The sequence below is a fragment of the Sparassis crispa genome (assembly GCF_003851025.1).
Source record: "Sparassis crispa DNA, contig_000002F, whole genome shotgun sequence".
Lineage (NCBI taxonomy): Eukaryota > Fungi > Basidiomycota > Agaricomycetes > Polyporales > Sparassidaceae > Sparassis > Sparassis crispa.
This window is the reverse complement of record NW_020939749.1, coordinates 870,286-895,628: the sequence shown is the minus strand read 5'-3', so window position 1 is coordinate 895,628 and position 25,343 is coordinate 870,286. Positions and strand designations below refer to the sequence as shown.

The 25,343-nt window shown below is 51.8% G+C and overlaps 6 protein-coding genes across 6 annotated transcripts; 4 read left to right on the top strand and 2 right to left on the bottom strand.

The window, feature by feature from the left end:
• Positions 1–725: 725 nt before the first annotated feature.
• Positions 726–3,317, top strand: SCP_0302570 (Serine/threonine-protein kinase cds1; the record flags this gene model as incomplete). Its single annotated transcript, XM_027755654.1, has 10 exons — positions 726–999; positions 1,069–1,157; positions 1,213–1,324; positions 1,488–1,787; positions 1,854–1,919; positions 1,971–2,020; positions 2,074–2,208; positions 2,275–2,387; positions 2,439–2,554; positions 2,614–3,317. 10 exons carry the CDS (start codon positions 726–728, stop codon positions 3,315–3,317), a joined length of 1,959 nt encoding a protein of 652 aa, XP_027611455.1.
• Positions 3,318–3,906: 589 nt separating this feature from the next.
• On the bottom strand, positions 3,907–5,642 carry SCP_0302560 (hypothetical protein; the record flags this gene model as incomplete). The annotated part of the gene is made up of 5 exons (XM_027755653.1): positions 3,907–4,030; positions 4,301–4,568; positions 4,622–4,889; positions 4,946–5,416; positions 5,517–5,642. 5 exons carry the CDS (start codon positions 5,640–5,642, stop codon positions 3,907–3,909), a joined length of 1,257 nt encoding a protein of 418 aa, XP_027611454.1.
• Positions 5,643–7,020: 1,378 nt separating this feature from the next.
• SCP_0302550 (predicted protein) lies at positions 7,021–8,586 on the top strand (the record flags this gene model as incomplete). The annotated part of the gene is made up of 4 exons (XM_027755652.1): positions 7,021–7,201; positions 7,258–7,650; positions 7,704–7,916; positions 7,964–8,586. The coding sequence occupies 4 exons, from the start codon at positions 7,021–7,023 to the stop codon at positions 8,584–8,586; spliced, it is 1,410 nt and encodes a 469-aa protein (XP_027611453.1).
• A 567-nt stretch (positions 8,587–9,153) lies between these two features.
• Positions 9,154–12,063, top strand: SCP_0302540 (hypothetical protein; the record flags this gene model as incomplete). The annotated part of the gene is made up of 4 exons (XM_027755651.1): positions 9,154–9,490; positions 9,539–9,652; positions 9,704–10,089; positions 10,144–12,063. 4 exons carry the CDS (start codon positions 9,154–9,156, stop codon positions 12,061–12,063), a joined length of 2,757 nt encoding a protein of 918 aa, XP_027611452.1.
• Positions 12,064–14,240: 2,177 nt separating this feature from the next.
• SCP_0302530 (Lactoylglutathione lyase) lies at positions 14,241–14,949 on the bottom strand (the record flags this gene model as incomplete). The annotated part of the gene is made up of 5 exons (XM_027755650.1): positions 14,241–14,283; positions 14,340–14,652; positions 14,717–14,741; positions 14,801–14,860; positions 14,917–14,949. The coding sequence occupies 5 exons, from the start codon at positions 14,947–14,949 to the stop codon at positions 14,241–14,243; spliced, it is 474 nt and encodes a 157-aa protein (XP_027611451.1).
• Positions 14,950–15,262: 313 nt separating this feature from the next.
• Positions 15,263–18,756, top strand: SCP_0302520 (hypothetical protein; the record flags this gene model as incomplete). The annotated part of the gene is made up of 4 exons (XM_027755649.1): positions 15,263–15,731; positions 16,434–17,236; positions 17,286–18,494; positions 18,565–18,756. 4 exons carry the CDS (start codon positions 15,263–15,265, stop codon positions 18,754–18,756), a joined length of 2,673 nt encoding a protein of 890 aa, XP_027611450.1.
• Positions 18,757–25,343: the final 6,587 nt, after the last annotated feature.

The following is a 25,343-nucleotide window of genomic DNA, read 5'->3' as shown; positions in this document are numbered from 1 at the left end:
GCTTTACAATTTCGCGCCACATTGAACGAGCATCGCGGATGGGCACCACAAGGCACAAGTGGAATTGCATCACGACCATTGAATATTATAAGCCACATCCACGGAGATACGAATTCATCCTTGAGAAATTAGGACCCACGGCGAAGAATCGAATTGCATGGATCGTCGCCGAGAAACGCACAAGGTCATCAATATTAATTATGAAATTCCGTTAGCTTCGAAGCGGTAACACAAAGTTGTTCGTGCTTTCTGTGCCAAGGATATGCACGCAGGAAGTGACACAGGAGCTTTGTTGAAATGACCGTCGTCAAGACTCAACGTTCGTTCAAGCAAAAGGTTACAACGATTGTTCCAGGAGGGGATTGGGTGAAGTTCAAACTCCGATAACGAGGTGTTGCCTCGAAGTTCGACTGCAACTCCCGCCACAGACAAGCCAACGGCCACAACGGCCGACGGAATCCTCTGCAAGGCAGGTCAGATCAAGAATCCAGTCTAGTTACCGGTTTAAGGGTTGCTTCGAAGACCGCCACTGCTTACGCTTTTCATTCTTGGCACGATAGTTGATATTTCACTCACGCTTTGCCTACGGAACCATTGTCTTGACACGAGAGGATCACTCTTGGTGGCACAGATACCCAGCTCAGCCTCTCTATAAAAGCCAGCTCAATAACCTAGATTCGTTCAGTCGACCCTTGTTCACCCTCGACACCGATCCCAAACCCAAGATGATGCAGCCACCAACCGATCCCCGACCTGATGCGATGGTCACTGACGGAGAGGACGAGAGCCAGGCCACCGAACAGCCCACCCAGTCGACGCAACAGGTGGACCCTTCTCAGCACGACGATGACGCTATGGACGCGCACCTCTGGGGATATCTCCTCCCGTGCAATCCCAACTTGTACCGCGTCGACTTCCACAAGATGAAGTTGACCTACACCATTGGCAGAAACCGTGAGGCCCACCTGAACGACGTTGTCCTCCCGGGCATGAAGATCAGTAAGTTTGATGCGCGCGTGTCTCGACGTTTGAACGCGTCTATCCAGTCCTGACGCGTCTTTCATCCAGGCAATTATCATTGCAAGATCTCATGGGACGGCAAAGATTCAAGGGACGCAGCTGTTACGGTTCATGACCTGTCCAGCAATGGCACCTTCGTGAGCTAATTTTTTGCGTCTAAACGCAATCCATTCCCTAATGCTTACGTTTCAGATCAACGGTGAGAGAATTGGGAAGGGCAAACACTGGATTCTGAAGGAAGGCAACGAAGTCGCTTTCGGCACATCTTCGCCGCAACCAGCCAACGGCGGTCTCGAGGATTATCGTAAGTGGTACTTTTAGCATGGGTGATGCTCGGTGCTGTAGACGTGTTTTTGTATTACGTGTTCAATCTGCGTGACGTGATGGTGGCCTTTGCGAGAGCAGATTCTTGCATTGGTTTGGTCCATCTGATGCTTTTTCATGAACTGACGCGTCTGGTCGTATAGGGTTCGTTTATCGGCACCTAGCAGGCGGTCCACCATTGGAAGGTCTGTACGCCCATTATCAGCTTCACGCAGAATTGGGCAAGGGCTCCTTCGCCACCGTCATGAAGGCGATGAACCGCGACAACGGGAAGTGGTACGCTGTGAAGATAATTCAATCGAACAAGCTGTTGTCGAAAGATCAGGCCGATCCCCACAACTCGGAGCATGCCAAGCTCGTGCGCGAGATCAGTATTCTGGAGTCGCTGAGCCATGAAAACATCTGCCAGCTGAAGGAGGTTTTCTTTGAGGAATCCAACATCAGTGCGTGCTATATGTCTTCATATCTGTTCGTGTAGTAATCTCTCATGACGTTCGGCTGGGTTGCAGATATCGTCCTGGAATTCGTCAGCGGCGGGGATTTGTTGGATTACATCTTGGCCAGAGACGGTTTGAGTAAGAGTACAGTTCTACATCTCATACAGTCTCCACTGAACCTTCGTCCAGGCGAACCTGAGGCACAGCATATCACGTACCAGATTTGCGACGCGCTGGCTGTATGTCGTTCTTCTTGTTCGCCTCTTCGAGATCTGACTGTTCTCTTTGGTAGTATATTCACAACAGAGGCATTGCTCATCGCGATCTCAAGCCGGAAAATGTGCTTCTCACGAGCGATACACCTCCTGTCGTCAAAGTGGCGGACTTCGGTCTTGCGAAGGCGATTGACAGTTGCACGATGCTTCGTGTATGTGTTTTCTTTCCATCTCGACGCTCTCAGGTTGAACGATAGTCATTGACTTTTTTGGAATAGACAATGTGTGGTACCCCATGCTATCTAGCCCCCGAAGTCGTGCAGCAAGAAGACAACGAGGGTTATTCCGCCCTTGTCGACAGCTGGAGTGTCGGCGTGATCGTTTTCTCAATGTAAGTGATTGCTTTGTTTCACCGATCATTGATGTTCATACTTCGTCCCAGGCTTACAGCTGCCAACGCGTTCCTCGGGGAAGATGCTGGAGTCGATATTAGGCATCGCATCAGGACCCGGGTGATCGACTGGCAGATGCTCCACGGCAAGGGTGTAAGCGCCGAAGGTACGGCCTCTTCTGATCTCTTACTCGTCACAGTACTTATGCCGATGCCCTACGACTAGCTGAGGACTTCATCCGGAAACTCCTCGAAGTGCGTCCGGAGCAGCGCATGTCACTCACCGCTGCCCGCATGCACCCCTGGCTCGCCGGCCAGGCTCGCGCACGGGGGCTCACTGCGCAGGCGCAGGCAGGAGTGCAACCCGGACCGAGCAACCTCCTACCTGAGGCCTCGATGAGTTCTCAGCACTCCGAGAGCATGATCCTGGACGCATCCATGGAGGATGCTGCGGACCCACCTGTTCTGGGCTCGCAGGCCTCTAATATCGGAAACATGCCTGGGGCGTACCCCTCCAGCCAGACCGGCCGCGAAGGCTTGCGCGGTGCGCCGCTGCAGCGGCGTTCGCAGGTCCTCGCTGCCGAGGAAGACCAGCAGAGAGTGTTTGTGCACTCGGACGGCGAGGAGGACAACACGCCTGTGCGCAAACGCAAAGCTGGAAGCCTCGACTTCAACGCGTCACTCACGCCGATGCGGGAGGAAGAGGAGGAGGAAGAAGAGGAAGTCCCGCCGCCTGTCACTGGGAGGAAGAAGGTGCGCGGGACTGAACGCGGCGGTCCCACCGTGCGTCCACGGCGCGGCAAAGGGGCTGGAGGACGAGTACCGGCCACCCCGTCGAAGAGAAATGGAGTGCGTGCGCTGGATGATGAAGCTCCGAGAAGGTCGACTCGTCTCACCGCTACTCCGCAGAAGGGTGTGCGGAGGGGGTGAGGCCGAAGCGAATATAGGTGATCTTTGATGGTATATCTGCTTGATTTCTCATTATGATGTTTTCGTCTGGAATCTCCGTGTAGGTGATCTAACCTCTCATTCATTTCTTGATAGCTCGCTTACGTCTTTCGTCTTACCAATTGCTTGAACATGCATGAGCCGTGCATGGCTCAAGCATTCCCACAGCTATATGTTACTCTATGCATGTCATCGGTAGAGCCTTGTGTTTTGAATATGACTTCTTCCAAGTTTCTACTCATTGTCTGCGTGCGTTGACAAGGCCGCCAAGTATAATTACTCATGACATTGTGTGTATCAAAGATAACAACGAAAACGTGACGAAAGCGGGAACAGGAGTGAATAATGTTTACTCAACGACATCATGCAATTATGTGAGCACGGGAGTGCTTTGGGTCCGACAAATGAAGAGCATGGGATGCATATGAAAGCGCGATAGGCATGCACGAGCCAGACAACAAGACGGCGAAGGACGGACACAGAACCTTAACTCTATACCACATGTGCTGTGAAGCACGGAACACACAAAAGTTGTGTGGAAGTCAGCGCTAGCTTGGGGCACTTGCTAAGCTCAGGCCCCATCTTCAGGCATGATATGGATCATGCGGCCAGAGTCGTCTGGAACCTCCCTGAACATGTAGCTGCAGTCCGCAGACGGTGGGTATTCACACTTCTGGTTGCGGCGCGAGCATTGGCTGGGCGAACAAGAGCATGATCAGTGATCATGCCAGATATAGGAGGAAGAAAGGCTGTCAACATCGACGACAATTGATTAAGATTGATCATCGTTTATCATCCATGTCGCCATCCACCGTGGCCGTGGAATGCGCAAGCGGAGATCCGCGCAGTTGCACATAAAAGCGAGCAATGGGACCCGATGATAGACCAAGTTCCATGCACAACCCCCTTCCTAATCTCATTCCGGCGATGCGAGGCCCCACGTAGCACGAAGGATGCGTACTCACATACATGTCTTGTCGCTGCTACCCTGCACCGATCCTCCACACGCGATCTTTCTCTTGCGACAGAACAGACACGCGACCGCGGTACCGCGCTTGAACCGCTTCTTCACGCGGGGAACACCCGACGGTACCGGTCCGTACAGCGACGCCGACATGGGCTGCATTGAAAAAGGTGAGTACATCACCTTCCCTAGCCCGCACGCGGCCTCGGTCAGCAGGAGAGATGGATTTATTGTATCCGGCTGCGCGCTCTGCGACGGTGTGACGATACCTAGATCGATGCGAGTGAGTTTTTAGGAAAAAAATGCCTCGGGTTGAACGTACTGGCTTGCGTAGGGTATGGTAACTCCACGGTGACAGGTGCCGCGCGCGATTTCGGTGCGCGAAGAGGCTTGGGTGCGTTTGTTGGCAGCAGAGTGTCATATTGTTCTTGCTTCGTTGGGGTTACTTCTACTCTCCGAGGTTGCGACGGGATGATAAACGGAGGAATCTCGAGCTCAAGCGCGGCTGGTTCCGCGGAGATCGACTGCGCTCCGTCTGGAAAAATGAGTTGAGTACATGGTTGTGCCAGATAACTATCCGTAGCTTCGTGCTGTACACATTTTATCAGCTATGCTCTCTGCAAAGCAGAGGGAGGCGGGTACTGACCTTGTACGTCTGAGGCTCCTCCAGTTGGCGGGTCGCTGCTGCAAGCTCATGCCTGCTTCTTCTTTGTTTTGCACAGGCATGGTAGTTGAATGTCTCGACAGCGGGCACGGCGTCGTTGTAGATCACTACTTCGGACTTGTTGAACGGCTCATAGTAGGAAGATCTTCTGACATTAAGGACTTCCTCGGGCTCGTAAAGTGGGAGATTCACAAGCTGTGCAGGGAGCGAGGAGGCTGTGGCGTCGATCGTGCCGGGAGTCGGAGGTTCTGGCGTGTACGAAGTAGCATCGTCGCCACCCAGAGCCTCCTGGTACAACTCGGGAGTATGTCGTGGGTAGTCAGGTCGCAGGGGCTGGCAGGGAAGACTGAGGGACTCATGGAAAGGGCCGTACACGCCGCTGTAGGAATCGTACTGATTGATGTACGCAGGGGCGGCGAGATAGGATTGCAGTAATGTGGAGTCTGCGTGATTCTGCAAAAGTTAAACGCGGCAGTTAGAGCCTGTCATGATCCGCTTCTTTGATACCCTCTGCGCAACGTGAGCCGCAGATTCCGCAGATTATTGTACTTGCCTCGTAGTAGTTGTAAATACCAGGCTCATTGCATTCGCCGGCAGGCTCGTGGTACTGGTCCAGCAAGTAGTTCAATTCATGAACTCCGAACTCCCACAGAGCCGAGAAGTCTGGTTGAGCGGACATATTGTTCTGTCTCGACGAATGCGGCAGGTGTTGTATGTATCGTGAAGATGAAAACGCAACGAGAAAGAGCGACAAGAACCCTGGCTCGTATTCATATTGGCCTTTGGAGTCATGCAGGGCTGTCGTGAGCTCATCGACAGACTAGTCATATTTGGAGTACATATCTGGCTAGGTTCGAGCCGGTCCCCCTGCTTCTGATCTTCGTTTCCCGCGTCCAAATCGCACTCTTACGCGCGAGGTTGCCTTCGAATCTGAAGTAGGTTCTCTATCATCCCTCATTGTAAGTGCACATGAACATATCCTGTCAGGCTGGGCGGGGGGTAAGCGGGTTTTACCATCTGGAAGAGAGACATGGCCACGAAGTGGGCTGGCTGCCACCTCGAGAATATGTTTAGGTTTGCGTGTGTTCACACAATTTTCCATCAGTAGATCCCATCGTGCGTATTCATTTTTGCATCGCAGCATGTTCATCATGACAGCCGAAGGATGGGCCCCGCCGGCGTGTGCCGTCCGCCCATCGGGTTACAGTTTACGTGTAAGCAAATATTTGGATCTCACCTCTAAAGTTTCGTGACGCTGCACTGCCGCGCCAATATGAAAGTGGATCGATTCCGATTACTACATTTTGTGCTTCTTCTACTCACCTTCAGCATCGACTCGCGGTCGGTACTTTGTCCTCTGTAGCTTGTCAGTCCAACATCGATGACTGGAGCATCCAAGTACACGAAACGGCATGCGGAACTGCCAATCTTCTTGGCAAGAAAAGTGCAAAGTGAAAAGTGCTTAGTCTGAGTGCTAAACCTCGCCACCATCGCGTTATCGCGGCCTTCTGACTTGCTTATGGCGGCCGAGCTATTCGTCCTCGGGCTTAGATGAGCACATGCGGTGGAATTTTTACGAGGTCCTCTGCAGGGTCGGGTCACCAGGACGAGCTTGTTGGACGAGCAAGTCCCTGCCAACCCAGTCCATCTGTTCAGGTGAAACGCGAAGTTCGTTATGCTTAGTAAATCATGGGGTGAGCTAGAAAGACGCAGTGTTCGGTCACCATTCATTCAAAAACATACTTGTTGCAAGGTGAGCCGTATTTCAGAGAATTCTGTATGCATATGGAGAAAGGAAGAACTTTAACAGATGACTCTAGTCCTATCGAGGGGGAAAAGTTCGCGCGCCACCGACGCGCGTAAACTAGGAAGTAACGATCACGTGATTGAGTACCCGATCCTTGTCACGCGTCACGCTAGTTCAACTCCTTCATAGCACTGTTCCTTCAGGCTAGAGCTGTCCAGCTTTACTCTTACTATTCCTGAGCATTGTCTGAACATTTGATCTGTGTATTGCTATTTCCGTCAATTCAGATTCCCCTCGTTCTGTCAAGAAAATGCTTGGCGCACGCCCGCTTGCACTTCACGATGAGGTTCCGCGCTATCCGCCGCACACAAAAACTCCGGGAAGGGCATTGAAAGGCCGGAATACATTGCAGGAAAACCTTGGTCACCACGGTGCTACGACGGTGAACGGAAAGGGAAAGTTGGTTCAGACGCCTCACCGGCCAGCCGTTCGTCTGTATTCATCTCAGACGAGTAACGTATCTCTTGCTCATACTGCACTTTCACAGAAGGACTAAAGGCCGTCAAGGATGGAAAACCTATTGTTACCGTTCCCCGGCCACTCTTCGATAAGACACCGCTCCCGAACCGTTTGGCGAATGCCGTGCCGTTCAAAACCCCGGCCCCGCAGACCGCAAAACTCGCAAAGCTCTCTTTGCTCGACCCCGCACCTGCTTGTACACCACGTGGCGTCTTGCGTCCGTCATCGACTCGCAAGAGCCTGCGCACACCTCGGAGTGGGAGCGCGAAACATAGTTTCGAGACTCCGGTGACGCAAGGGAACCATTGGGATGTCAGTGATGGAGATGTCAGTATGGATGTGCAAGTGGGGGCTGAGGAGAAGGAGACAGTGCATGAAGATGACTATGATGAGATCGAGTACATGCCACCAAGTGCGATAGGTGAGTTCAGCGGCCCACACGGGTCGGTGCACTGTCTGACAGTGCGGTCACAGATGTTCCGTACGAGCCTCCTTTTGATATGCCCGACTACAAAGTCGCTGGCCGACAACTTTTTGAACTTGCGCATTCATGTCCAGTCGACGACTCCGCGGACCACTTCTACGCGGCTGATATCGATACTATGATCGACACTCAAGAACTGTTGGTCAGCAGTGGGTTTTCATCGTCTCCCTCTATATGGAACTACCTTCAGCTGCCTGAGCTCGGTGCGTATTTGATACACCTCTTGAGTCACAATTTACGATGTGCCCAGAGGATGACAGTATCTTCGGCATCAAGACTTCCAACGACTTCCAGGTCACGGTGATGAGCAAGTCCACAATGCGTCCATCGGCCTCTCGTGTTGCTGCAGCATCCCGCGTTGTCCCTGCACCTCGCCCTGTACCATCCACACGCCCGACAACGACGATGTCCACCTGCGCATCTTCGAGACTCACGGTGTCGGCCGCGACGGGTTCAGCGACAAGTTCCGCAACACGTACCGCAAGTACATCCGCGAACACACTCCCCAGCAAGGTTGCTCGAACCAGAGTACCATCGTTAGTCTCCACGGCCGCTCCCAGACGGAAAGGTTCGGTTTATGCGACTACCACTGGTACCACTACGAATCCCACAACAGGAGTCACTCTGCGGGCTGCAAGCACGGCGCGGAAACCGTCTGCAGCTGCTGCAAAAGGGAAATCGTCTGTGTACGCTACTACGACGGCTACTAGTACGTCGAAACCCCTTCCCAACTCTACTCGTCTGCGCGCACTTGGTCCGTTTACGAGCAGGACCATAGTGGCGGCGGCGGCTGAGGTGCCGAAGGATAGTATGGTCTTGGAATTCGCTATCGGTGGGCTGGATTCGGAACAGGACTTCAAGTTCGATGTTTAGTGCTCGTCGGCATGCGACGAGGTACGACTCCATATGTTATATTTCGTCGAAAATATTATCCCTATACCACAGTCTACTTACCTCTTCACTAGAAATATGTATGTATTATTCAAAGCTCTATGTCCTTCGTATCATCCTCAGCACTGTAGCATGCCAAGGAGTTCATCCTCGACTTGCGTCAAGTACATTCGCACGTGATCCGGACGCGTCTATGACGCACTGTAAGCGCCCATAAGCCTGTTCCCTACAATAATGTTCTTTTCCTTGTACTACGTTCTCGAGATTAAACGAACAGTGAGCCCGCGCCATCTCACTTTCTGAGCTGTGTTTGTCTCAGGTAAGGAGCATCAGACCCACTGCAGTGACTTTGAATGTCGAGACAGGTTTCAGCAGGATTACGAGTCTGGCCGTATGAGTAGAGTCGGCATTCCTTCTCCTTCTCAGGCCGGCTATACAGTTAAAGAACCAGTGTGAATGATTCGGAGCAAGCTATAGACCTCAGTCATTTCACAGGAGGTATATCCTCGTTCCTCAGATAGGTCACAGGTGGCTACAACTCATCAGGTTATGGGTATCTGCCTGTCGTGCTGTCGCAGGAGGCGTTCCCCAGAACGCGAACCTCTGCTACCCAAACACTACTCTCGAGAGGTTGATGTCGATCCTGGCCCTCCACCGCTATCCCAGTTCGACCGCGTTGCTGACATCCTTGGTGCCTTGAAAGCGGGCAAGCTGCCTACTCAAACCCAGCTGAGCGACACTCTGCAAGCCTTGCTCAATGCGGACATACTCAACGTTAACCATGTTGATACTGGATATGGTGCCCTTAGTGAGAGCGGAAGGAAGGTTGTGACAGATGTCAGAGAGGTTCTCGATGCGGCTCTGCAAATAGGGATGGAGAAGAACAGTAAGCAAATATTCTCCTGTTGTTCTATATATGCTGATATTTGGACAGGCGATGATGTTGTCCAACATCTGTTGTACCACAGTAGGAAGGTCGACTCTAGTCAAATGCAGGCCGGCGTTGCTGTTGACGCTAACGGTAGTGCAATGGATATGGACACCACGGGTGCGTAAGAATCCTTACATTCTAAGTTCTAGATCTCAAATCTCCAGATAGCCAAGCAGCTACCCTCACAGGCTGAGTTGACGACGAATACCGTCGAACTGCTTCGATCGCTCGTCGTGCTGGCTCGGGTGCTCATAACTTCCTCGACATTCAACACTCTTTTATCAGATGCACTGGCTGCTTTGCGTGAGATGGTTACAGACACTGTAGCCCACGTTGGGCGTCCCGCGTCCCGCGTGGAAGACGTTTCAGCGGAGATGGAGGGCGTTATACGTCCTGGAAGTAATGCTGTTGGAGATCTAAGGAGAAAGGCGACAGAATCCAGCGAAGACTTCGTAGCTGGATTTGGTGTGATGATGACGAAACACGATGACGAAACGCAAGACAATGGAACTTCGGAGCTAGCGAAGGAAGCTATCGTCTCTAGACTCCAAGAGGTGCGCGTAGTCTCACGACCTTCGGTATCGATCTCACATTGCGTGATGTTCTAGTCCATGCTTCGCGCCAGTAGAGTATCAGCTTACCGGCAGGCTCTCCGAACGGTGCTACTCCTCCTGCGTAAATATTCCAGTAAATTGAGCACAAGTGTCTCTGACCTCTCAGGAGCCCGATTACCCACTGTTGTGCCCGTTGTGTGGGCCGAACCCCCGCTGTCTGATGCCCTCTCAAATCTTGTGACCATCCTTGAACGACTGGCTTCGGGTCATTCACTTGATGCTCTCCTGAACGCCCTACAGACGGTCACGTCCGATGTCATCAACATCCCACTAGAAGCAGCAGCATCCACAGATACAGACAGTCGACGGGAGCTTCAAGCCTATCTTACGAGTGTGGGAGAGTGGCTTGACCATGCGCTAGCCAGGGCACGATTTGCCGCTTCTCCCGAGGGGCGACGGGATATTGAGACGCTATATGACCGTGGCAGAGCACTTATGGACAAGGCCTCCGAACAGAATGCGGAGTGGGTGAGACATGTCCGAGATTTGGTCCACGAGATGGACGCATTTACCTCCGCGATGGCGTCTGACCGGACATCCCGCCGTCTCTTGCGATCTCTGGACACGCTTACTGGCGATATTGCACTATTCAGCTCTGCCACCACTAACGAGGCACCTGCACAGGCTCAGAGGATAAATCGAAGGTGGTGGCGCCGGACCCAACGCGACGTCCTTGTTTGGCTAATCCCTCAGATTCTCCGCGCAATCAAAGCCATACCAATGCCACGCGTGGAGTATAAGAGCGGGAATTTGGACGTAGTCATCGACACTTCGCTACTCACCCCCGGGACGGGTGTTTCGGCATCACTGATTCCAGACCGCATCCGCGTCGAAAATTATAGCGAACTTCAGGTGGATGTCACCAAGCGGGCTGCCTTGGTGGATGCCGGTAATTCGCAAGTTGGATATTCAGCGGGCGGCGTGCAGACGTACACGAGAACGAGAGTGCACGTTAACGGTTTGCGTGTGTCCGCCCGCAATATCGGCTATTATGTGCACTACGAGAGGTGGCACGGGATGCTCGGGTATGAAGACCAAGGATTGCTCAGCGTAGATGTTGGCCGACAGAACGAACAAGGCGAAGGCTTGACGGTTGATGTGGAACTCGACCTGCAGACAGGCGAGGATGCCGATGGAAGTGCCAGTGAAGGCAACTGTGCGGAGAGTCTGTTCCGCGTAACAGACGTCAGCGTGGACGTGCCGGGTTTGCAATTCGCGATATATCGGAGCAAGCATTGGTTGTTGAATAAGTTCATTGTCCAACCGCTATCCGGACCCCTCGTACGGGCCATCGCCGGGCATATTCTTGCACAGCAGATCAGGACGCTGCTCGAAGCACTAGGGCGTTTCCTCGCAGGTGTGCAGCGGACTGCAGAGGGATTGAACGATGAGTTGGAGCCAAGCGGTGAAGTCTCATACGAGGACTATTGGGAGGCATTTCTGCTGCATGCCAGAGCGGGTGTATCGGGCGAAGATGATACCGCCTCCGACGACTCGGATTCGAGCACGGAAGACGAGTCCCAGACTGCTGCTCTCGTTGAGAGTCACACAAGGGCGACCCTCCAGGGCATGATTCGCACCACGGTCACGCAGCCCTTCCCTTCATTGTCGAACCCACCCACCCCAGATGAGAGTGCGTTGGCAGTAGGGATCGGTCCGCAGATCCTTCCTGGGAAGGGTGGTCCTGTTGATGGCCCGAGGGCAAGCGAGTATGGTGCCGTTGATATCACAAGAGAGGCGATGGGCGAATTGCAGGGAGCTGTGGAGTGCACGAACGGAACAGTGGAGAGCATCATGGAACAGACGGCTAAGGTGCGGGAAGAAGTTGAAGAGGCGCGAGAGCGGGGAGCTATCAGGGAAGGAGTAGAAAGAAGGAGAAAGGGTTGGAAGAGTCGTGCATTCGACATGCAATAAGTGCCTAATTCAGAAGTAGCAACGTTGCGGATACCATGGATGTCCGTAGTATGTTGTACCATTGTGGACCAGGGGTTATTATGACTCACACTGAATGGGAATGTTTCGAATAGCCCTTCCATCACACAGAGTGACTATTTGAATGATCACATGAGGTCACTACTATTTGAGTTGGTGGAACTGAAAGGATTTGTTTCGGGATGACTCCGCCTACATTGCGTGTTGCCCAAAGTTCTGACTGCAATATTTACTGTCTCAGGTAACTTGTGTGGCGTCACTGGTCACCTGAACCAAGAATGAGCCGAGGAGGAACGATCTCAATCCAATACCTGCACACAATACGCAGTCAACACAAATATTCACCTGAAAGACGATGTATCCATACCCATCCGCCGGATCCAGTATGAACGCGAGATCGCGCATCTTCCCGTCCGTTAGCTTTTTCTTGAACGGCACTCCAAGCTTCTCGAAGCAGCCACACGCGTTTTCAACGTCCGGGACCGTGATCGTGATGTGGCCAAATCCCTTTCCAGGTCCGAGTTTCCCGACGCATAACCTGAGAACGAGGCATCCGACTCCGTCCCGTGGTTGTGAGTCAGCTCAAGGACACCTGAAAACATACTGAGTCATGGCTGTGGTAGAAGGAAATTAAACAAGGGGAAAGCTGACCTTCACGGTCGAAGCGTGAGTCCTTATCTTTTCCTCCGGAGTGGTCAAATGCCAGGACGCTCTACTTGAAGTAGAGCGTAAGAGATTCGAATTTGTAGTCTGCTCGCCAAGAAAGCACTGTCACTTCTTAGGATGCTTAGGATGTGACAGCAACAATTTTTGCGCTCTCGGATGCAAGCGAGATGGAAGAGTAAGAATATCGACATGTGCGAAACGTACGAGAAAGCAAATCCATACCCAAGATTTGCACCGTCGGTTGTAATTAGTCGATCGCAACACGGTGGTTTTGACAGCAAATGTCAGACTTCATGATCACGATCAGTATGCACAGTTCTCAGACACACCTCCGTGTAGAATTTGATGGACAACTGTAGGATCCTTGACGCGGATCATCGTGTGAATCGAACTACATCATTGCAAGGTTCCAACTATATTACTTCTGCGCTTGGTCGAGAAGTTGCCAACTTCACATACACAACCTTCTGTTTTAGAGCTGCGGGGCATAATATATATGGCACTTTCAAATCAGGACGAGCGGAGGACGGTTGCGAACACGGAAGTCACGGACGTCGCGCAGAAATTTGGCGTGATTTTATCTGATCGGAGAGATCGCTGGCTTTCGTCGATCGAGTCTACTTCCACTGTCCGCGATTGGTCCGCAACGGCTGCAACATTCAGAGTGCAGAGGGAAGGCTCGACAGACAATCGGTACTCTCCCCCCGGAGTAGGAATCAACCCCCTACATGTACGTGACGCGTGACTACTGACTGGAATAGCTCTCTGGCGGCATATGCCAGATCTCCTAGCATCCAAGAAAGAAGTGCGAGGCGACGAGGTATGGATCATGACTAAGACAGCACACTCGAGATTTCTGTCAGTCATGGGATATATCTACAGGATGTCTAATGAAGGATCAATCCGACACATTACCGTCTCCGCCCACTGGCATACTGGACGACTTACCCGCGTGGGCTAATGCACGATACGACCGACGTTAACTAGCACGATAGAAATCGATCAACTGGTGTGAAAAGGCTGTATAAACATCATGGGTTGCACAAGGACAATTCGACCGGACACCGTATTATACAGCTGTCCCTTGGTGAAGAGGTCACCACGGTTCGCAGGAGGGCCTACAGATGCCTCATACGGACCGAACAAGCTTGACGGCTGAACCACGGATCCATTACTAGTGGGGACAGAGACGCGCTCTTATCAGATCCGAGAAGACGTCCTGATCCTTGGGAAGTGTGTTCACTCACTTCACATGACAGCGTGGGCGGAAATAACTATTCCTTCAGACGTTGGAACTCTCCCTCCGGACGCCCGTCCACTCCGTCATGTAGACCATCTGCAAGGTTATCGGTGGGATACTATGGATGTTCATGGTGCGTGAAGTTTGCAAGGCGCCATCCAGACAACATACGAAATCATTGTTCCATTGACTGAATACATACTCGTGTTCCCTATCATACAACTTCTCATTGGCCATATTTGCACCTCAAGCTTTAGATCTTCGGGAGATGGTTAGGGACAATCTCAATCCAGTAGCTATGAGAGGACGTCATCGGTCGAAAAGTCAGCCAGGAAAAGCGAACCACACGTACCCATCGGGATCCAGGATGAAGGCAATGTGCCTCATCCTGCCATCCTGAAGGCGTTTCTGAAACTTTACACCAAGCTTTTCAAAGCGGTCACAAGCCGTCTGAATGTCGTCGACCGTGATGGCAATGTGACCGAAGCCACGACCAGGATCGGAATTACCGTTGGCATAGCCCTTGAAATTGGGGTCGGACTCGGTGCCATGGTTGTGCGTCAGCTCGAGCACACCCTCGCGAGCGAAACGAGTCTCATGGTTGGTGACCTGGTCCCCCTCATTGTAGACGAGGAAGTAGAGAGTGAAGGTCTCAAACTCGGCCTCTGGAGGTGAAGCACGTCAACGTTCGAGATTGACGTTCCGCGCACATGGGCAATCTAGACATACTGTCTGCGAGCTCCATGCCGAGAACCTGGTCGCCCATCACCGTTAGCGTATCCTGCATCTCCACGACAGTCTAGAAGCACATACCTCGGTGTAGAACTTGAGCGAGACCTGAGCGTCTTTCACACGTAGCATGGTATGATTGAACTACATACAAACGGCGAATCAGACCGAACCTACAGCATAAAGTGGCTGAGTGTTACCCTGAAACTCGCGGTCTCTGCTGAGCGAGGCATCCTGGTCGAATATAACCTCTGGACAGGGTGAAAGAAAGAGGGGAGGACGGTGCGGACTACCCGAGCTTGCCTGAAGCCCGTTATATGTGCTCGCAAAACATAAGCACTCATCCAATCTGGTCACGGATCCGTGTAATCAGTGCACTTTTACAATTCAATCTCCGGTGAGATGACGCGGGAGCGTGACCTCGCCAAACATGCGCACACAGACGCGCTCTCCTGTTGACTCGGACCACGTGAGCTCTGTTATCACTTGCTCTTGTCCTCCATCATCGTTGCAGCTATTCCAGTCCGCCTCTCGTTGCTACCGCTCATGTTCTCCTCGTCGCCGCCCCTGACGGCATTGCCGCTCAAGTTGCGGAGGAAGAGCTTGTCGGCGTCGGACACTAACGAATCGCCGTCCACCGCGTCCACCTATCTGTACGACTTCTCTCCATCATCCTCACCTATTGCGCCGTCTGTGGACTTTGAGAACAGCCCCTATGCCTACGCCGACTATGCACAGATTCGCGACCAGTCCAGCCCACTGCACGGATTCGAGATTACTTCGCGTGTATTACTCGACGACGCGCATGAACTGGACAGTTACTGGCCCTCACATACGAAATTCTCGACCCGCGGATACTACTATGCAGGCAACTCTCAGACCGCTTCACCATCGTTACCCCCGCGTACTCCCTTTGGTTATTCGTCCCTAAGCGATGATTCCGAGGAACCCCCATACACATCGCACCTCAACGTGGATGCGTCTGAATACTCGGATGACGCTGGTATGGACAAAGGTGAGAAGGAATTCTTGTTCTCCTGTACCTTTGCAGTTACCGGACATATGTTTGGCGCGCGCAGCGTGATATACTTGCATGGTGATGTACGAATTACGCTTCATACCGAACGGTTCGATGCCGAATTGTATGAATCCCTTGGTTATTCTGTGGTGGCCGAGGTTTGGGCGCCTCGGGTCTTTACAAAGTGCTTTCGTGCTAAGGCGGGTCGTTTTCAAGCATGCAGATTCTGAGCAATGCTCTAGGAGGAGGGGAATTTATGTTTTGCTGGCTATAGCAGGTCTGAAAGTGAGCAAACTGGGATTGTCTACGTCAAGCTGTTCACTTCTTCCTTGCGACTTCCTTTCCGTTCGATCATGGAGAATCTGCATGTAAAAATGCTGTTTGTGACGCTGTTCACCTGCGGATTTGCTACACAGCGTGTGGCGTCGGCTTGTAGGCCTTCTTGTCACGAAATGAAGAGCTAATCGTGGTGCTGGTATGGGCCACCACTATGCTGTAGGATGTACCACGAGACATTTTCGTTGTTTCCCTCTTGCAATGCATTTGCCTCTACCCAAGGGGTTTTACTCTTCTCCCCTCGGTAGAGGTCTCTACGCTACGGGTGCACGACCTTTTCTGATTTGCAGGCGGTGATAATTAGTTGTGACAGGACGAAATGAAACTGCTTACTGACTACTTCTGATCTTGACATGCATTCAGATGACGAAAATATGAATCTCGATTACCCTCATGGACGGCGCATATCCTTTTCTACATCTGCCGAGCGCGACGAGCCGTTTACGCGTCCAACATCGTCTCGCCCACTTTCTCCTGATTTCTTTGTATCAGAACGCCTCGTTGACTCAGGCGCCTGCCTTGGCGCTCCGAAATCACACTCCGGGAGCCTCGGCCACGCGAGCGCAGGAGAGCTTCCTGAACCACAAGGCGAGGAGATGAAAGGTCAGGAGACTGATGCCCTCGCGTCTACGCTTCTTGACCTCCACGAGCACCCTCGCCTCTCAACATCGCCCGTCGCATCTCTCCAGCCTCTTCCCCTCTCATCACCGGCTGCGTCAATTTCGTGTTTACCGCCCCCTGATCCGTCTAGCACAACGTCAATGCTTATCAACATCTCGCCACCATATCTTCAATCTGAGCCAGATCTGGAAACTGCCGTGGTTGAGACTACTCCACTTATTGTCCAGTCTTTATCGATTTCTCCTTCGTCTTCATCCTGTCGGCCGACTGCTGCTCGCCCCTCACTGTTCAATCTGCTGAACCCTCTACCTTCGCCTCCATTGAACCATATCACCCTCCCTGCACCTGTCGAAGTGCTGAACGTCGATGTTATTACACCTTCCGCGACTGTGGAGGATACCACCACTCCGTCGCCAGCTCTCATCGGCTGCATATCCATGCCTGTCGGTGCTCCTACGGTGAAGCAGGTTCATCACGTCCCTGAGTCAGACCCACTCAGTGACACTCACCTTTCGGACCTACCTGTCATGAATATCCATTCGAAGGTGCGTGCACGCTTACACCGCTGTGCTCTTGTATTGACCTGGTGCTCAGTCGTCTCCGTATGACGTCACCTCACCTTCGCCGTTATCGCCCTCGCTGTCGCTGCTACCCTTGACGCCGCTTCTACGCTCGCCGTCCCTAGCACCCGACATCCAGACATCATCCCCACTCTCGTCACCTCCGTCGTCGCCGCGCCATCTAGACGATAGTGCCGACATCGCTCTGTTCAACAAGCTCGAAGCAAGCGATCCAGAAGATCATGACGTCGCGCAGGTCAAAGGGTCGCAGACGGCGCCTGGACGGGCTTGTCCACTCTTGCGCCCAGGTACCAAGCCAGTGCTGGAGCTCGATACGTCGGATTCACCCTTATTTTCGGATATGACACACCGATTATCGCGACAGTTATCCCCAATGAAGTCACGGGTGAAATCCAGAGTGATCAAAGAGAAGACAAGCGGCAACGAGACGGTTGAAGATGCATGCCAGAACGGCCGTCGAGAGTCATCGATGTGCTCACGCAGGGTGTCATCTGTTCCTAAGGACACGAGATGGAAGAAGGCCCGACGAACGGAGGACTCCATGGATGTAGACTGTCATGCTGGGCCGTCGAAAGGACGCGAGGAACGGAGCGAGGTAAACAAGCTCAGGAGAGTGAGCGAGGGGGAGGAGCGTATACGGAAGAGGCGGAAGGAAAGTTTAGGCGGGCCTGCGAAGAAGAAGGCCCGGGTGGTCCCTTTGGAATCCGGGGCCAAGGCCGATGTGGTACCCGTGTACGGCAACGACAACGGCAAGGTGCGCGAGACCAGCGAGAAGTCTGTCGAGCGTAAGGTGGTTGCGCGAGCTGATCGCGATCAGCATACGAAAGCCAGGAACAAGAGAGCGAAGGAGGGGGAACAGAGTATGAGGGTGGATGTGGATGTGCGCTCCATGTCGAAGAAGGTATCGTCGACGAAGGATGAACAGACTGAACACGAGCCTCGAGATCATCCGTCATCCACGAGTACGAATGGCTCCCCGCTTCCGCATGCTGAAATGCAGGGGTTGCTCATCGAGACCCTTGCCACCTCTCGTGCCTCATCCTTGCCCGCATCGTCGCTGTACAGCGCCATCATGGCGAGCCGTCCGACCTTGAAGGACTCGTCAAGCCTGAAAGGCGAGGGTAAGATGGGCAAGGGCGAGTGGATATGCGTCATCGAGGACGCTCTGGAGGATGGACGCCATTCGTACGGAGTGTTCGGGAAAGTCGAGAACAGCGTGAAGGTGCGCCGGGCGTTCTTCGGAGTTACGCTTGAATTGCACATTGATCTCTGGTGTGCTTGTTTGCACATAGGACGCAACGGACCATTTACTCGAGGCGCAGTGGTTCTACGTACCTGAAAAGGACCAGGACCAGGAGCGCGCCACGTTCATCCGTAGCATCATGCCCCGTCCTGCGAAGCGTAGCGAGACGAAGAAATCCAAACAGTACTATTGGCGCCCTCTGGGCAAAATATCGCGGTGGGATCCGGAGGATGAGATTTAACTTGGACTACGCGAACACTTTCGGACGCAGCTAAGGTTATGTTGTGCTCCCTTATTCGTAATTCGTTTTGTTTTATATTCGACTGCTCATGTCATCTTGACCGACGTACTACTCCTCACGTCACGTTCTACATTATATTAATTGACGACGTTTAAGTTGTATGCAATTTGCAGTTGGACTTCCCTTCAAACCCTTCTGAAGAATAATGGATGATGTATGGCCTGAACGGGCGTAAACGCACCGTGTGTCTCCGAAGTCCTGATGTTCAGCAGATACAGACGCTGAGGACCGTAACTAAAAGGGTTCAGCTAACTGAACTTGACGAGGACCCCCGACAATTGGCGGAAATGCCTGATCCTGAGGGGCCAAAAATGTCCGTTGGTAGAAGCCGGTTTTTGGCCTGAAATGTCCGCAAAAAACCAGGCCTCCGGCCCTCGGAGGTCAAATTTGTCCGGGTTTTGGACCAGGCATCCGTTCATTGCAGAAATGTCCGGGCTCCCGGATCAGGCCTCAGGAGGCTCTAATTTTGTCCGTATTCACGAACCAGGCCTCGGGAGGCTCCAATTTTCAGAACAGCCTTCCAAACTGCAAGGATGAAGGATGGGCTGATTCATTCTGACTCTTATCAGGCATGTCATTCCTGTTGGCAGGTTGCATGTTGTTGAGGACGGATCAGGAGAAATCTGGTATCAAGTGATAGTATAACTAACTTTTACAGCCATGCTTGAAGTGTCTATTACTTGAGATAGAATTCAAGACTACTATGAGAGTGACATTGCAAATCACTTTCTACTGTCCTTAGTGAGTTGTCATCAGGAAGACACTTATGCAAGGTTGTCAACTATGAACTTGGAAGCAGCATGTCTGTTTCCGAGGCCGACTAGACAGCATCTAGACATGGCCCTTTGAAGATGGTAAGCCTGAGCCTGTCCAAGCCCCCTTCCGTCCCGATGCCGGCCTCCGGCCGGAGTTGAACTTGTCCGGAGGGGGATCAGGCATCCATGATGTCCGGTACATTTGTCCGTGAAAAACCTCAGGCTATCCATGGGTTGACCCCTTGATTTGTCCGTGAAAAATCAGGGATGGCGCTCCCAAATGTCCAAAATTTGTCCGAAATCGGCTCAGGGATCCTCCCCAATTGTCGGGGGTCCTACTTGACGTCGAAGGTCATCGCGCAGAGGGAAGCTCAGAAAGGGCCTGTTTCTCGACTTTGACCAGTAACAAACATCAATAACGTGAGTCATTATTGGATCGATGAAGGCGATTAATCGCAACGTTCGTTTTCCAACTACTGGGTCTGCACGACTCCGAGTACGCGCGCGAGCGGCGTGGTGGCGTCCGAGTCAGCCACGTTGGCGGAGTTGAGTCACCTTCACTACTGCCTTTCTACTCTGCAACCGATGATTTGCAAAACCAATTGCAACTAACATGAACGCTTTGCTGAACATCCTAGGAATCACATGTGCTGCTCTCTGGGACGCGCTTTGATGCATCACAACTCGCACTTGAACGATTCAAGTTTGATTCAGCCTTAGTGATCCGGATACAATGGCTCCACATATTTGGATCAGTGTCTTGGCAGAGGATCAGGTATCTTTCGAAGTCCGAAGGCACTCCAGAGTTCTCGCCTTACGGTGGCAACTCGCAGCGGCTTTACAAGCCTAGTGATGTCGTGGCTGGTGAGTGATTTTTGTCGTATTTGCTCCTAATGGGCATCGTGATAATCTAACGGGGGTTTTCCATAGTAAGCTATTACGAATTCCTCTTCACACCCTGTTACTACACCGAGATCTTTGGATGGATACATATTATTCTACTGAGCCAGCAATATCTGTACTTGCGAAAGCGGAGGTCTCTTTTCTTTTGTCACTTGCCTACAGATGTGCGGTTCCGTTGAAGCACTGTCCGCGTTGTGACTGCCGGCTATATCTTCTCCCAATTGCTTTACAAGCCTCGGGTGCCGTTATGGAAACTTTTTGTGGTGTGGCGCTTTAATGACAGGCTTTCTGTCATCCTCCTCTGTATTCTATTGGCGAAGGTTATCTGCTCCGCAGTAGTCGGACCTGTGTTGTCACTTCCTCTGCTTTTCTAGAATCCACCTCGGTGCTCCGGCTATGTATGAACTCGTTGCTTGAGTGAGTACTGCTGTGGCGTCTCTCGAAACTTATAAAAAGGCGATACAATATATCGAGCCCTCACCATTTCAGCAGACCGTACATCCGCTACTCCACCACTAGCCAAGGCATGCCCATGAATTCAACATCTAACGGTGATCCCGAGACACATGCCACCGACCAAATTAACTGTACTGGCAAGTCTGGGCCAATTTCTAGGTTGAAATATCTGGCTTTCAAGGCCCTCGCCACTCCGAATGAGATACACTCACGTGCAATGTGTTACCAAGATGACGCTGAACGGATTCTACGGAACAGATGGACCCTTGCTTACGAGCACGAAAAACGAGAGTATGATCGTCTCAGACGGTGCGTTATAGAATTCGGACCGTCTATATAGCCAATCATCGAACACTTAGTTCTTGTCAGTGCATGCGACTTAGAGTTCGGCCGCAATGGCACACAATTTTTGGAGTGTGCTCGACAATTGTGGGACTACGCGACAGTATGTGCAGTCTTTCGATGTCTGGTATGAGCTCTAATAGGTCCTTGTTACGTTTAGACACTAGCTAAAGCGCTGGATTGTCGCGAACCTGGGTATATCCATGCTAGCGGCAGCTTCCTACCAATGTGATCAATGGCCAGCTCTTCTGACTTGCAGTAAACTGACAAGCATGCCCGGAGATAGGCAGTACCTCTTGTTGATTCACTAGTTGTTGCTACCCGTTCTCTATCTTAGTCTCTCGCTCTGGATCAATGTACCGCATTTGTGAATTCTGGATGTACAAGTTGGCAGCAAAATGCTTCACTTTGAACCGTATGGACAGCCGCTACCAAGTTCCGGCGCCACACTGTTTGCTCAGCCTGGTTGCTATAGCAAGTAACCGTCCCTCCGAGATAGCCAAGAATTAGGTACATTCTTGCATTTCTTGCATATGCAGTACGCTGAGAAGGCTGTTCGTCACTATGTACAAGGAAGCAGGGCTACAGGGAAGCACACTGCACATCACGACAGATCGTCATCCCTTCTCAGTCTCTTTCGTGTCCAGACTGTCAACGAACAATACCGTTGAGCATTTATATTGTACACTGTCCCAAATCATAGCCCACCAACAAAAGACAAATTCAACAAATACTTCATCCCGTTGGATCGTTCGGCGTAACTTGTACTAGGATTGACGGAGCAAGTCTGAGATCGACCATGGATGTCCGCCATGCAACTAGTCTCCCAAAGGCAGTTGTAGCCACTCTGCTTCATTCGTGCCTATGACATCTACGTGCAACCTGCAAGCCGACAGAATTCTGCACCAGTTCTGCAGGTGGCAGTATGGTTTGGCGGTATGTATTGGTGGCCCTCGCCATTACTGTGTATTGCCTGAGATAGATATTATTCTACTTTGAATAGGATGCCACGATCCTGAGGATCGGTGCTGTCTCCATGGCCATGCTGTCTTGGTTAAGCTGTCTCCGATGCACCACCCATGGGGTCACTGAAGGCTTGAGCCTGGAGTTCTGACAAATCTCGTTGCGAATGTTCTGCGATAACTATTTGATGCACTGGATATTCGAGGTGAGCTACTCAGGCCTGTTCACCATCAGGACCTCTACTGTGGGTCGTGGACGGTGTCTCTAAACTAAGGTGATGTCTATGGCAGCAGTTCTTTTGTCATCTTCCGGGTTTTGGCACGGATCTCTGGTTATGCGGGATGTCCCTGTGAGCATTAACCTTCAACTGGTGCATAAAACTTTCCAGGACTACTTAACACTTTGTCTCCTTGTCGTTACGATGCCTGCCAGCAATTGTGCACTTCGCGCTTACAATGTGCAGCCGTAGCTTTTCTTGCATTGTCCCTGGGGTTTACCGCATTATCGCGCTCGTCCAAGCATCCTCAAAATATGGACTAGTATTTTTGGCCAACTCCGCACTACGAAAGATTATGCCCGCTATGGACAAGAAACGCAAACGAACACGCAGCCTCAGAAGCCTGAGGGCCTCTCAGCGTATCATGACGCTGCTCCGGAACGAAATCACAGATACTGAACTGGATAAGTATCATGCACATTTGGAATTGTGGTTTCCGGAATCCAGAAGCCAAAAGCTCATAATGTGTTGTCATCGTATACCTAACTCATCCATTTCACAGTACACATCACTTGGAGCACATTGACAACACATGGTTTTGAAATCTGTTGAAGTGTTGTGGGAATATGTGATAGTGATGTTCAGTCTGCACTCTTGAAAGCCCGGCTCATGCTCACAGCCTCCTTTCTGCGTATAGACAATGGTACATACCATAGAGTACGCTCCAAACAGCATCACGGCGGTTCTCCAGTCGCAGGAATTCAATCTGTGACGAATGACCACCTTGTCTCTTTTGAAATCTCGGACGATGTATCAAGGAGAGATATCAAAACATTTGACTCCATTGCAGCAGAGCCAGTGACCGAAGCACCCGAACGGACTTGTCTAATTTCCTTCGCCTTCCAGGGGCATTGGTAAGCAAACGCAGCCAATTACGATCGACCCGTGAAGCGGCGCTGTGTTCCAACCAGACGGGGTCCACATCACTGTGATCTACAATGTCCAGAAGTGAGCTGCCCGTTCATCAAGCACATGCGTGGGACGAAGCTATGGGACTAGCACACCGGCGCAGCAATCCGTTACCACGCGAAGCTACGTGGCATCCAGGCTCCTGGCAGCCGCTGTAGACATCTGGCAGGCGGGCTTGTGGCGGGGGTACGGAGTAGTGGCTTACCCTGTGTCACAAACAGTTCACTTGCCGTAGGCTATGACTGGCGGACGGTGGTATCGATTTGTCAAGTTTTCAAGTCAGTCTATTGGTTGCATAGATAGCTAAGTACCTGCCCTGTTGAGAATAACAGCATTCGAGTGGTCAGCGATTTACAGTGAAAGTGAACGCCACTGGCACTGCACGCGTCGCGTTCGCGTCGTCGTAATCCAGATTACCGGGCATTTCCGTTCCTTTCCGACAGTCACTGCCTACTCTCGCGATGAATCTCTGTGCCTTCTATTTGAATCATTCTGTCTGAGCAGCAACTGCGCCTTAGGCTGAAAAGTATCAGGCCGAAACTCGCTGATAACTTGCAAGCGTCGAACATTGGGGGTCTACATACGAGTCTTCGCTGTAATGCTCGCGTCTCTGCAGAACTCGGCAAAGGCGCTCTCAAGATATCTTGGTAGATTTTATCTATCGTCGAGCAACTTGTGGCCTGCTTTCCTCAACTAATCGACGTGACGAACCAGTCTTCCTGCAAAAAAAGCTAAGTAAGCTTTGTAATTATGAGAGGGCCGCACTGGAGACCATATAATACCTATTTGTATCCTAACTTAGCAGCAATCGTGGTAAAGCGTCTTACCTCCATTTTGTAACACTGCCATCACTTACGTTGTTTTCTCTGCACTAGTGATGTATATTTCTGCTAGTATTTTTCATCTCATGTTGTCGAGAATGCACCCACGACCCCGATCGAGCCTTTCAACGTGCAGTAATCTCCTACTGCCTGGCGCGTGTTGATTGGCAGAGCTGCGAACGTTTTAGCCTGCCATGCAGTCAATATGAGTTTCCTTGTCTTCCCAGCCGTTCCGCTTCACAATGCAGGACACTCTGACAGCTGGCAACTTCGCGGGATACCGAGGTGCTGCAGCTCATGCATTACTATCATGCATGTGTACGTGCATACCGTGGGTATGAATTTCCTGCGGAGATTTGTGGTGGGTCTGTTTTCGTCAACGAAGTGCGCCTATTGACTCCCCCGGTTCTCTGACTATATACTGTCATGTATCCCAGGAAGCGGTACGGGTCAACTGACATACGGCAATCATTGAAGACACCCGATATCCGGAAGATCAACAGGCGAGACACTGTTTAGAAATAAAAGGACATACAATGGGTTGCTCGACATCTAGTGGCGTTTTCTCCGAATTCTTCACTCCCACAGGCGGTGTCAGGCTACGCTGATCTACGCATCTGCCCCGCTTTCCCTTAGCCCAACCGGGCGAGTCTGTCTGTCTCGCTTGGATTGCGCTGCAATGAAGTGTTGTATGAAAAACTGCCCCGCGGATGAGGATCATTGATCTGCAGTCGGAGAAAGGTCGGGTCATGATGTCACAAACTGTTGCTCAGACGGCCCTTCATTCCTGCTCCACATCACCAGTCTGGTTAGCGATGGCGAGCGGTCCGTCTCCTCGAATTCTTTCTGCAACACGTTGTGCGCTTTCACGGCAGGATTGATCAGGTGATGTCCACGGGATCTGTCGCAGCTCTCATTACGCCCATGTCAAATCAGGGTATATATACAAGGTCAGTAGACTTTTCAATGCATGATCGTTGGACCACAAAGTTTGCTCAGATTCGGGGGCTCTACGCGAAGCACCATTTGTCAGCCCAAATATATCCAGGGTTATCTGATCCGAAGTCTGATCTCGAGGTCGAATCGTGCCTTTCTATGTCA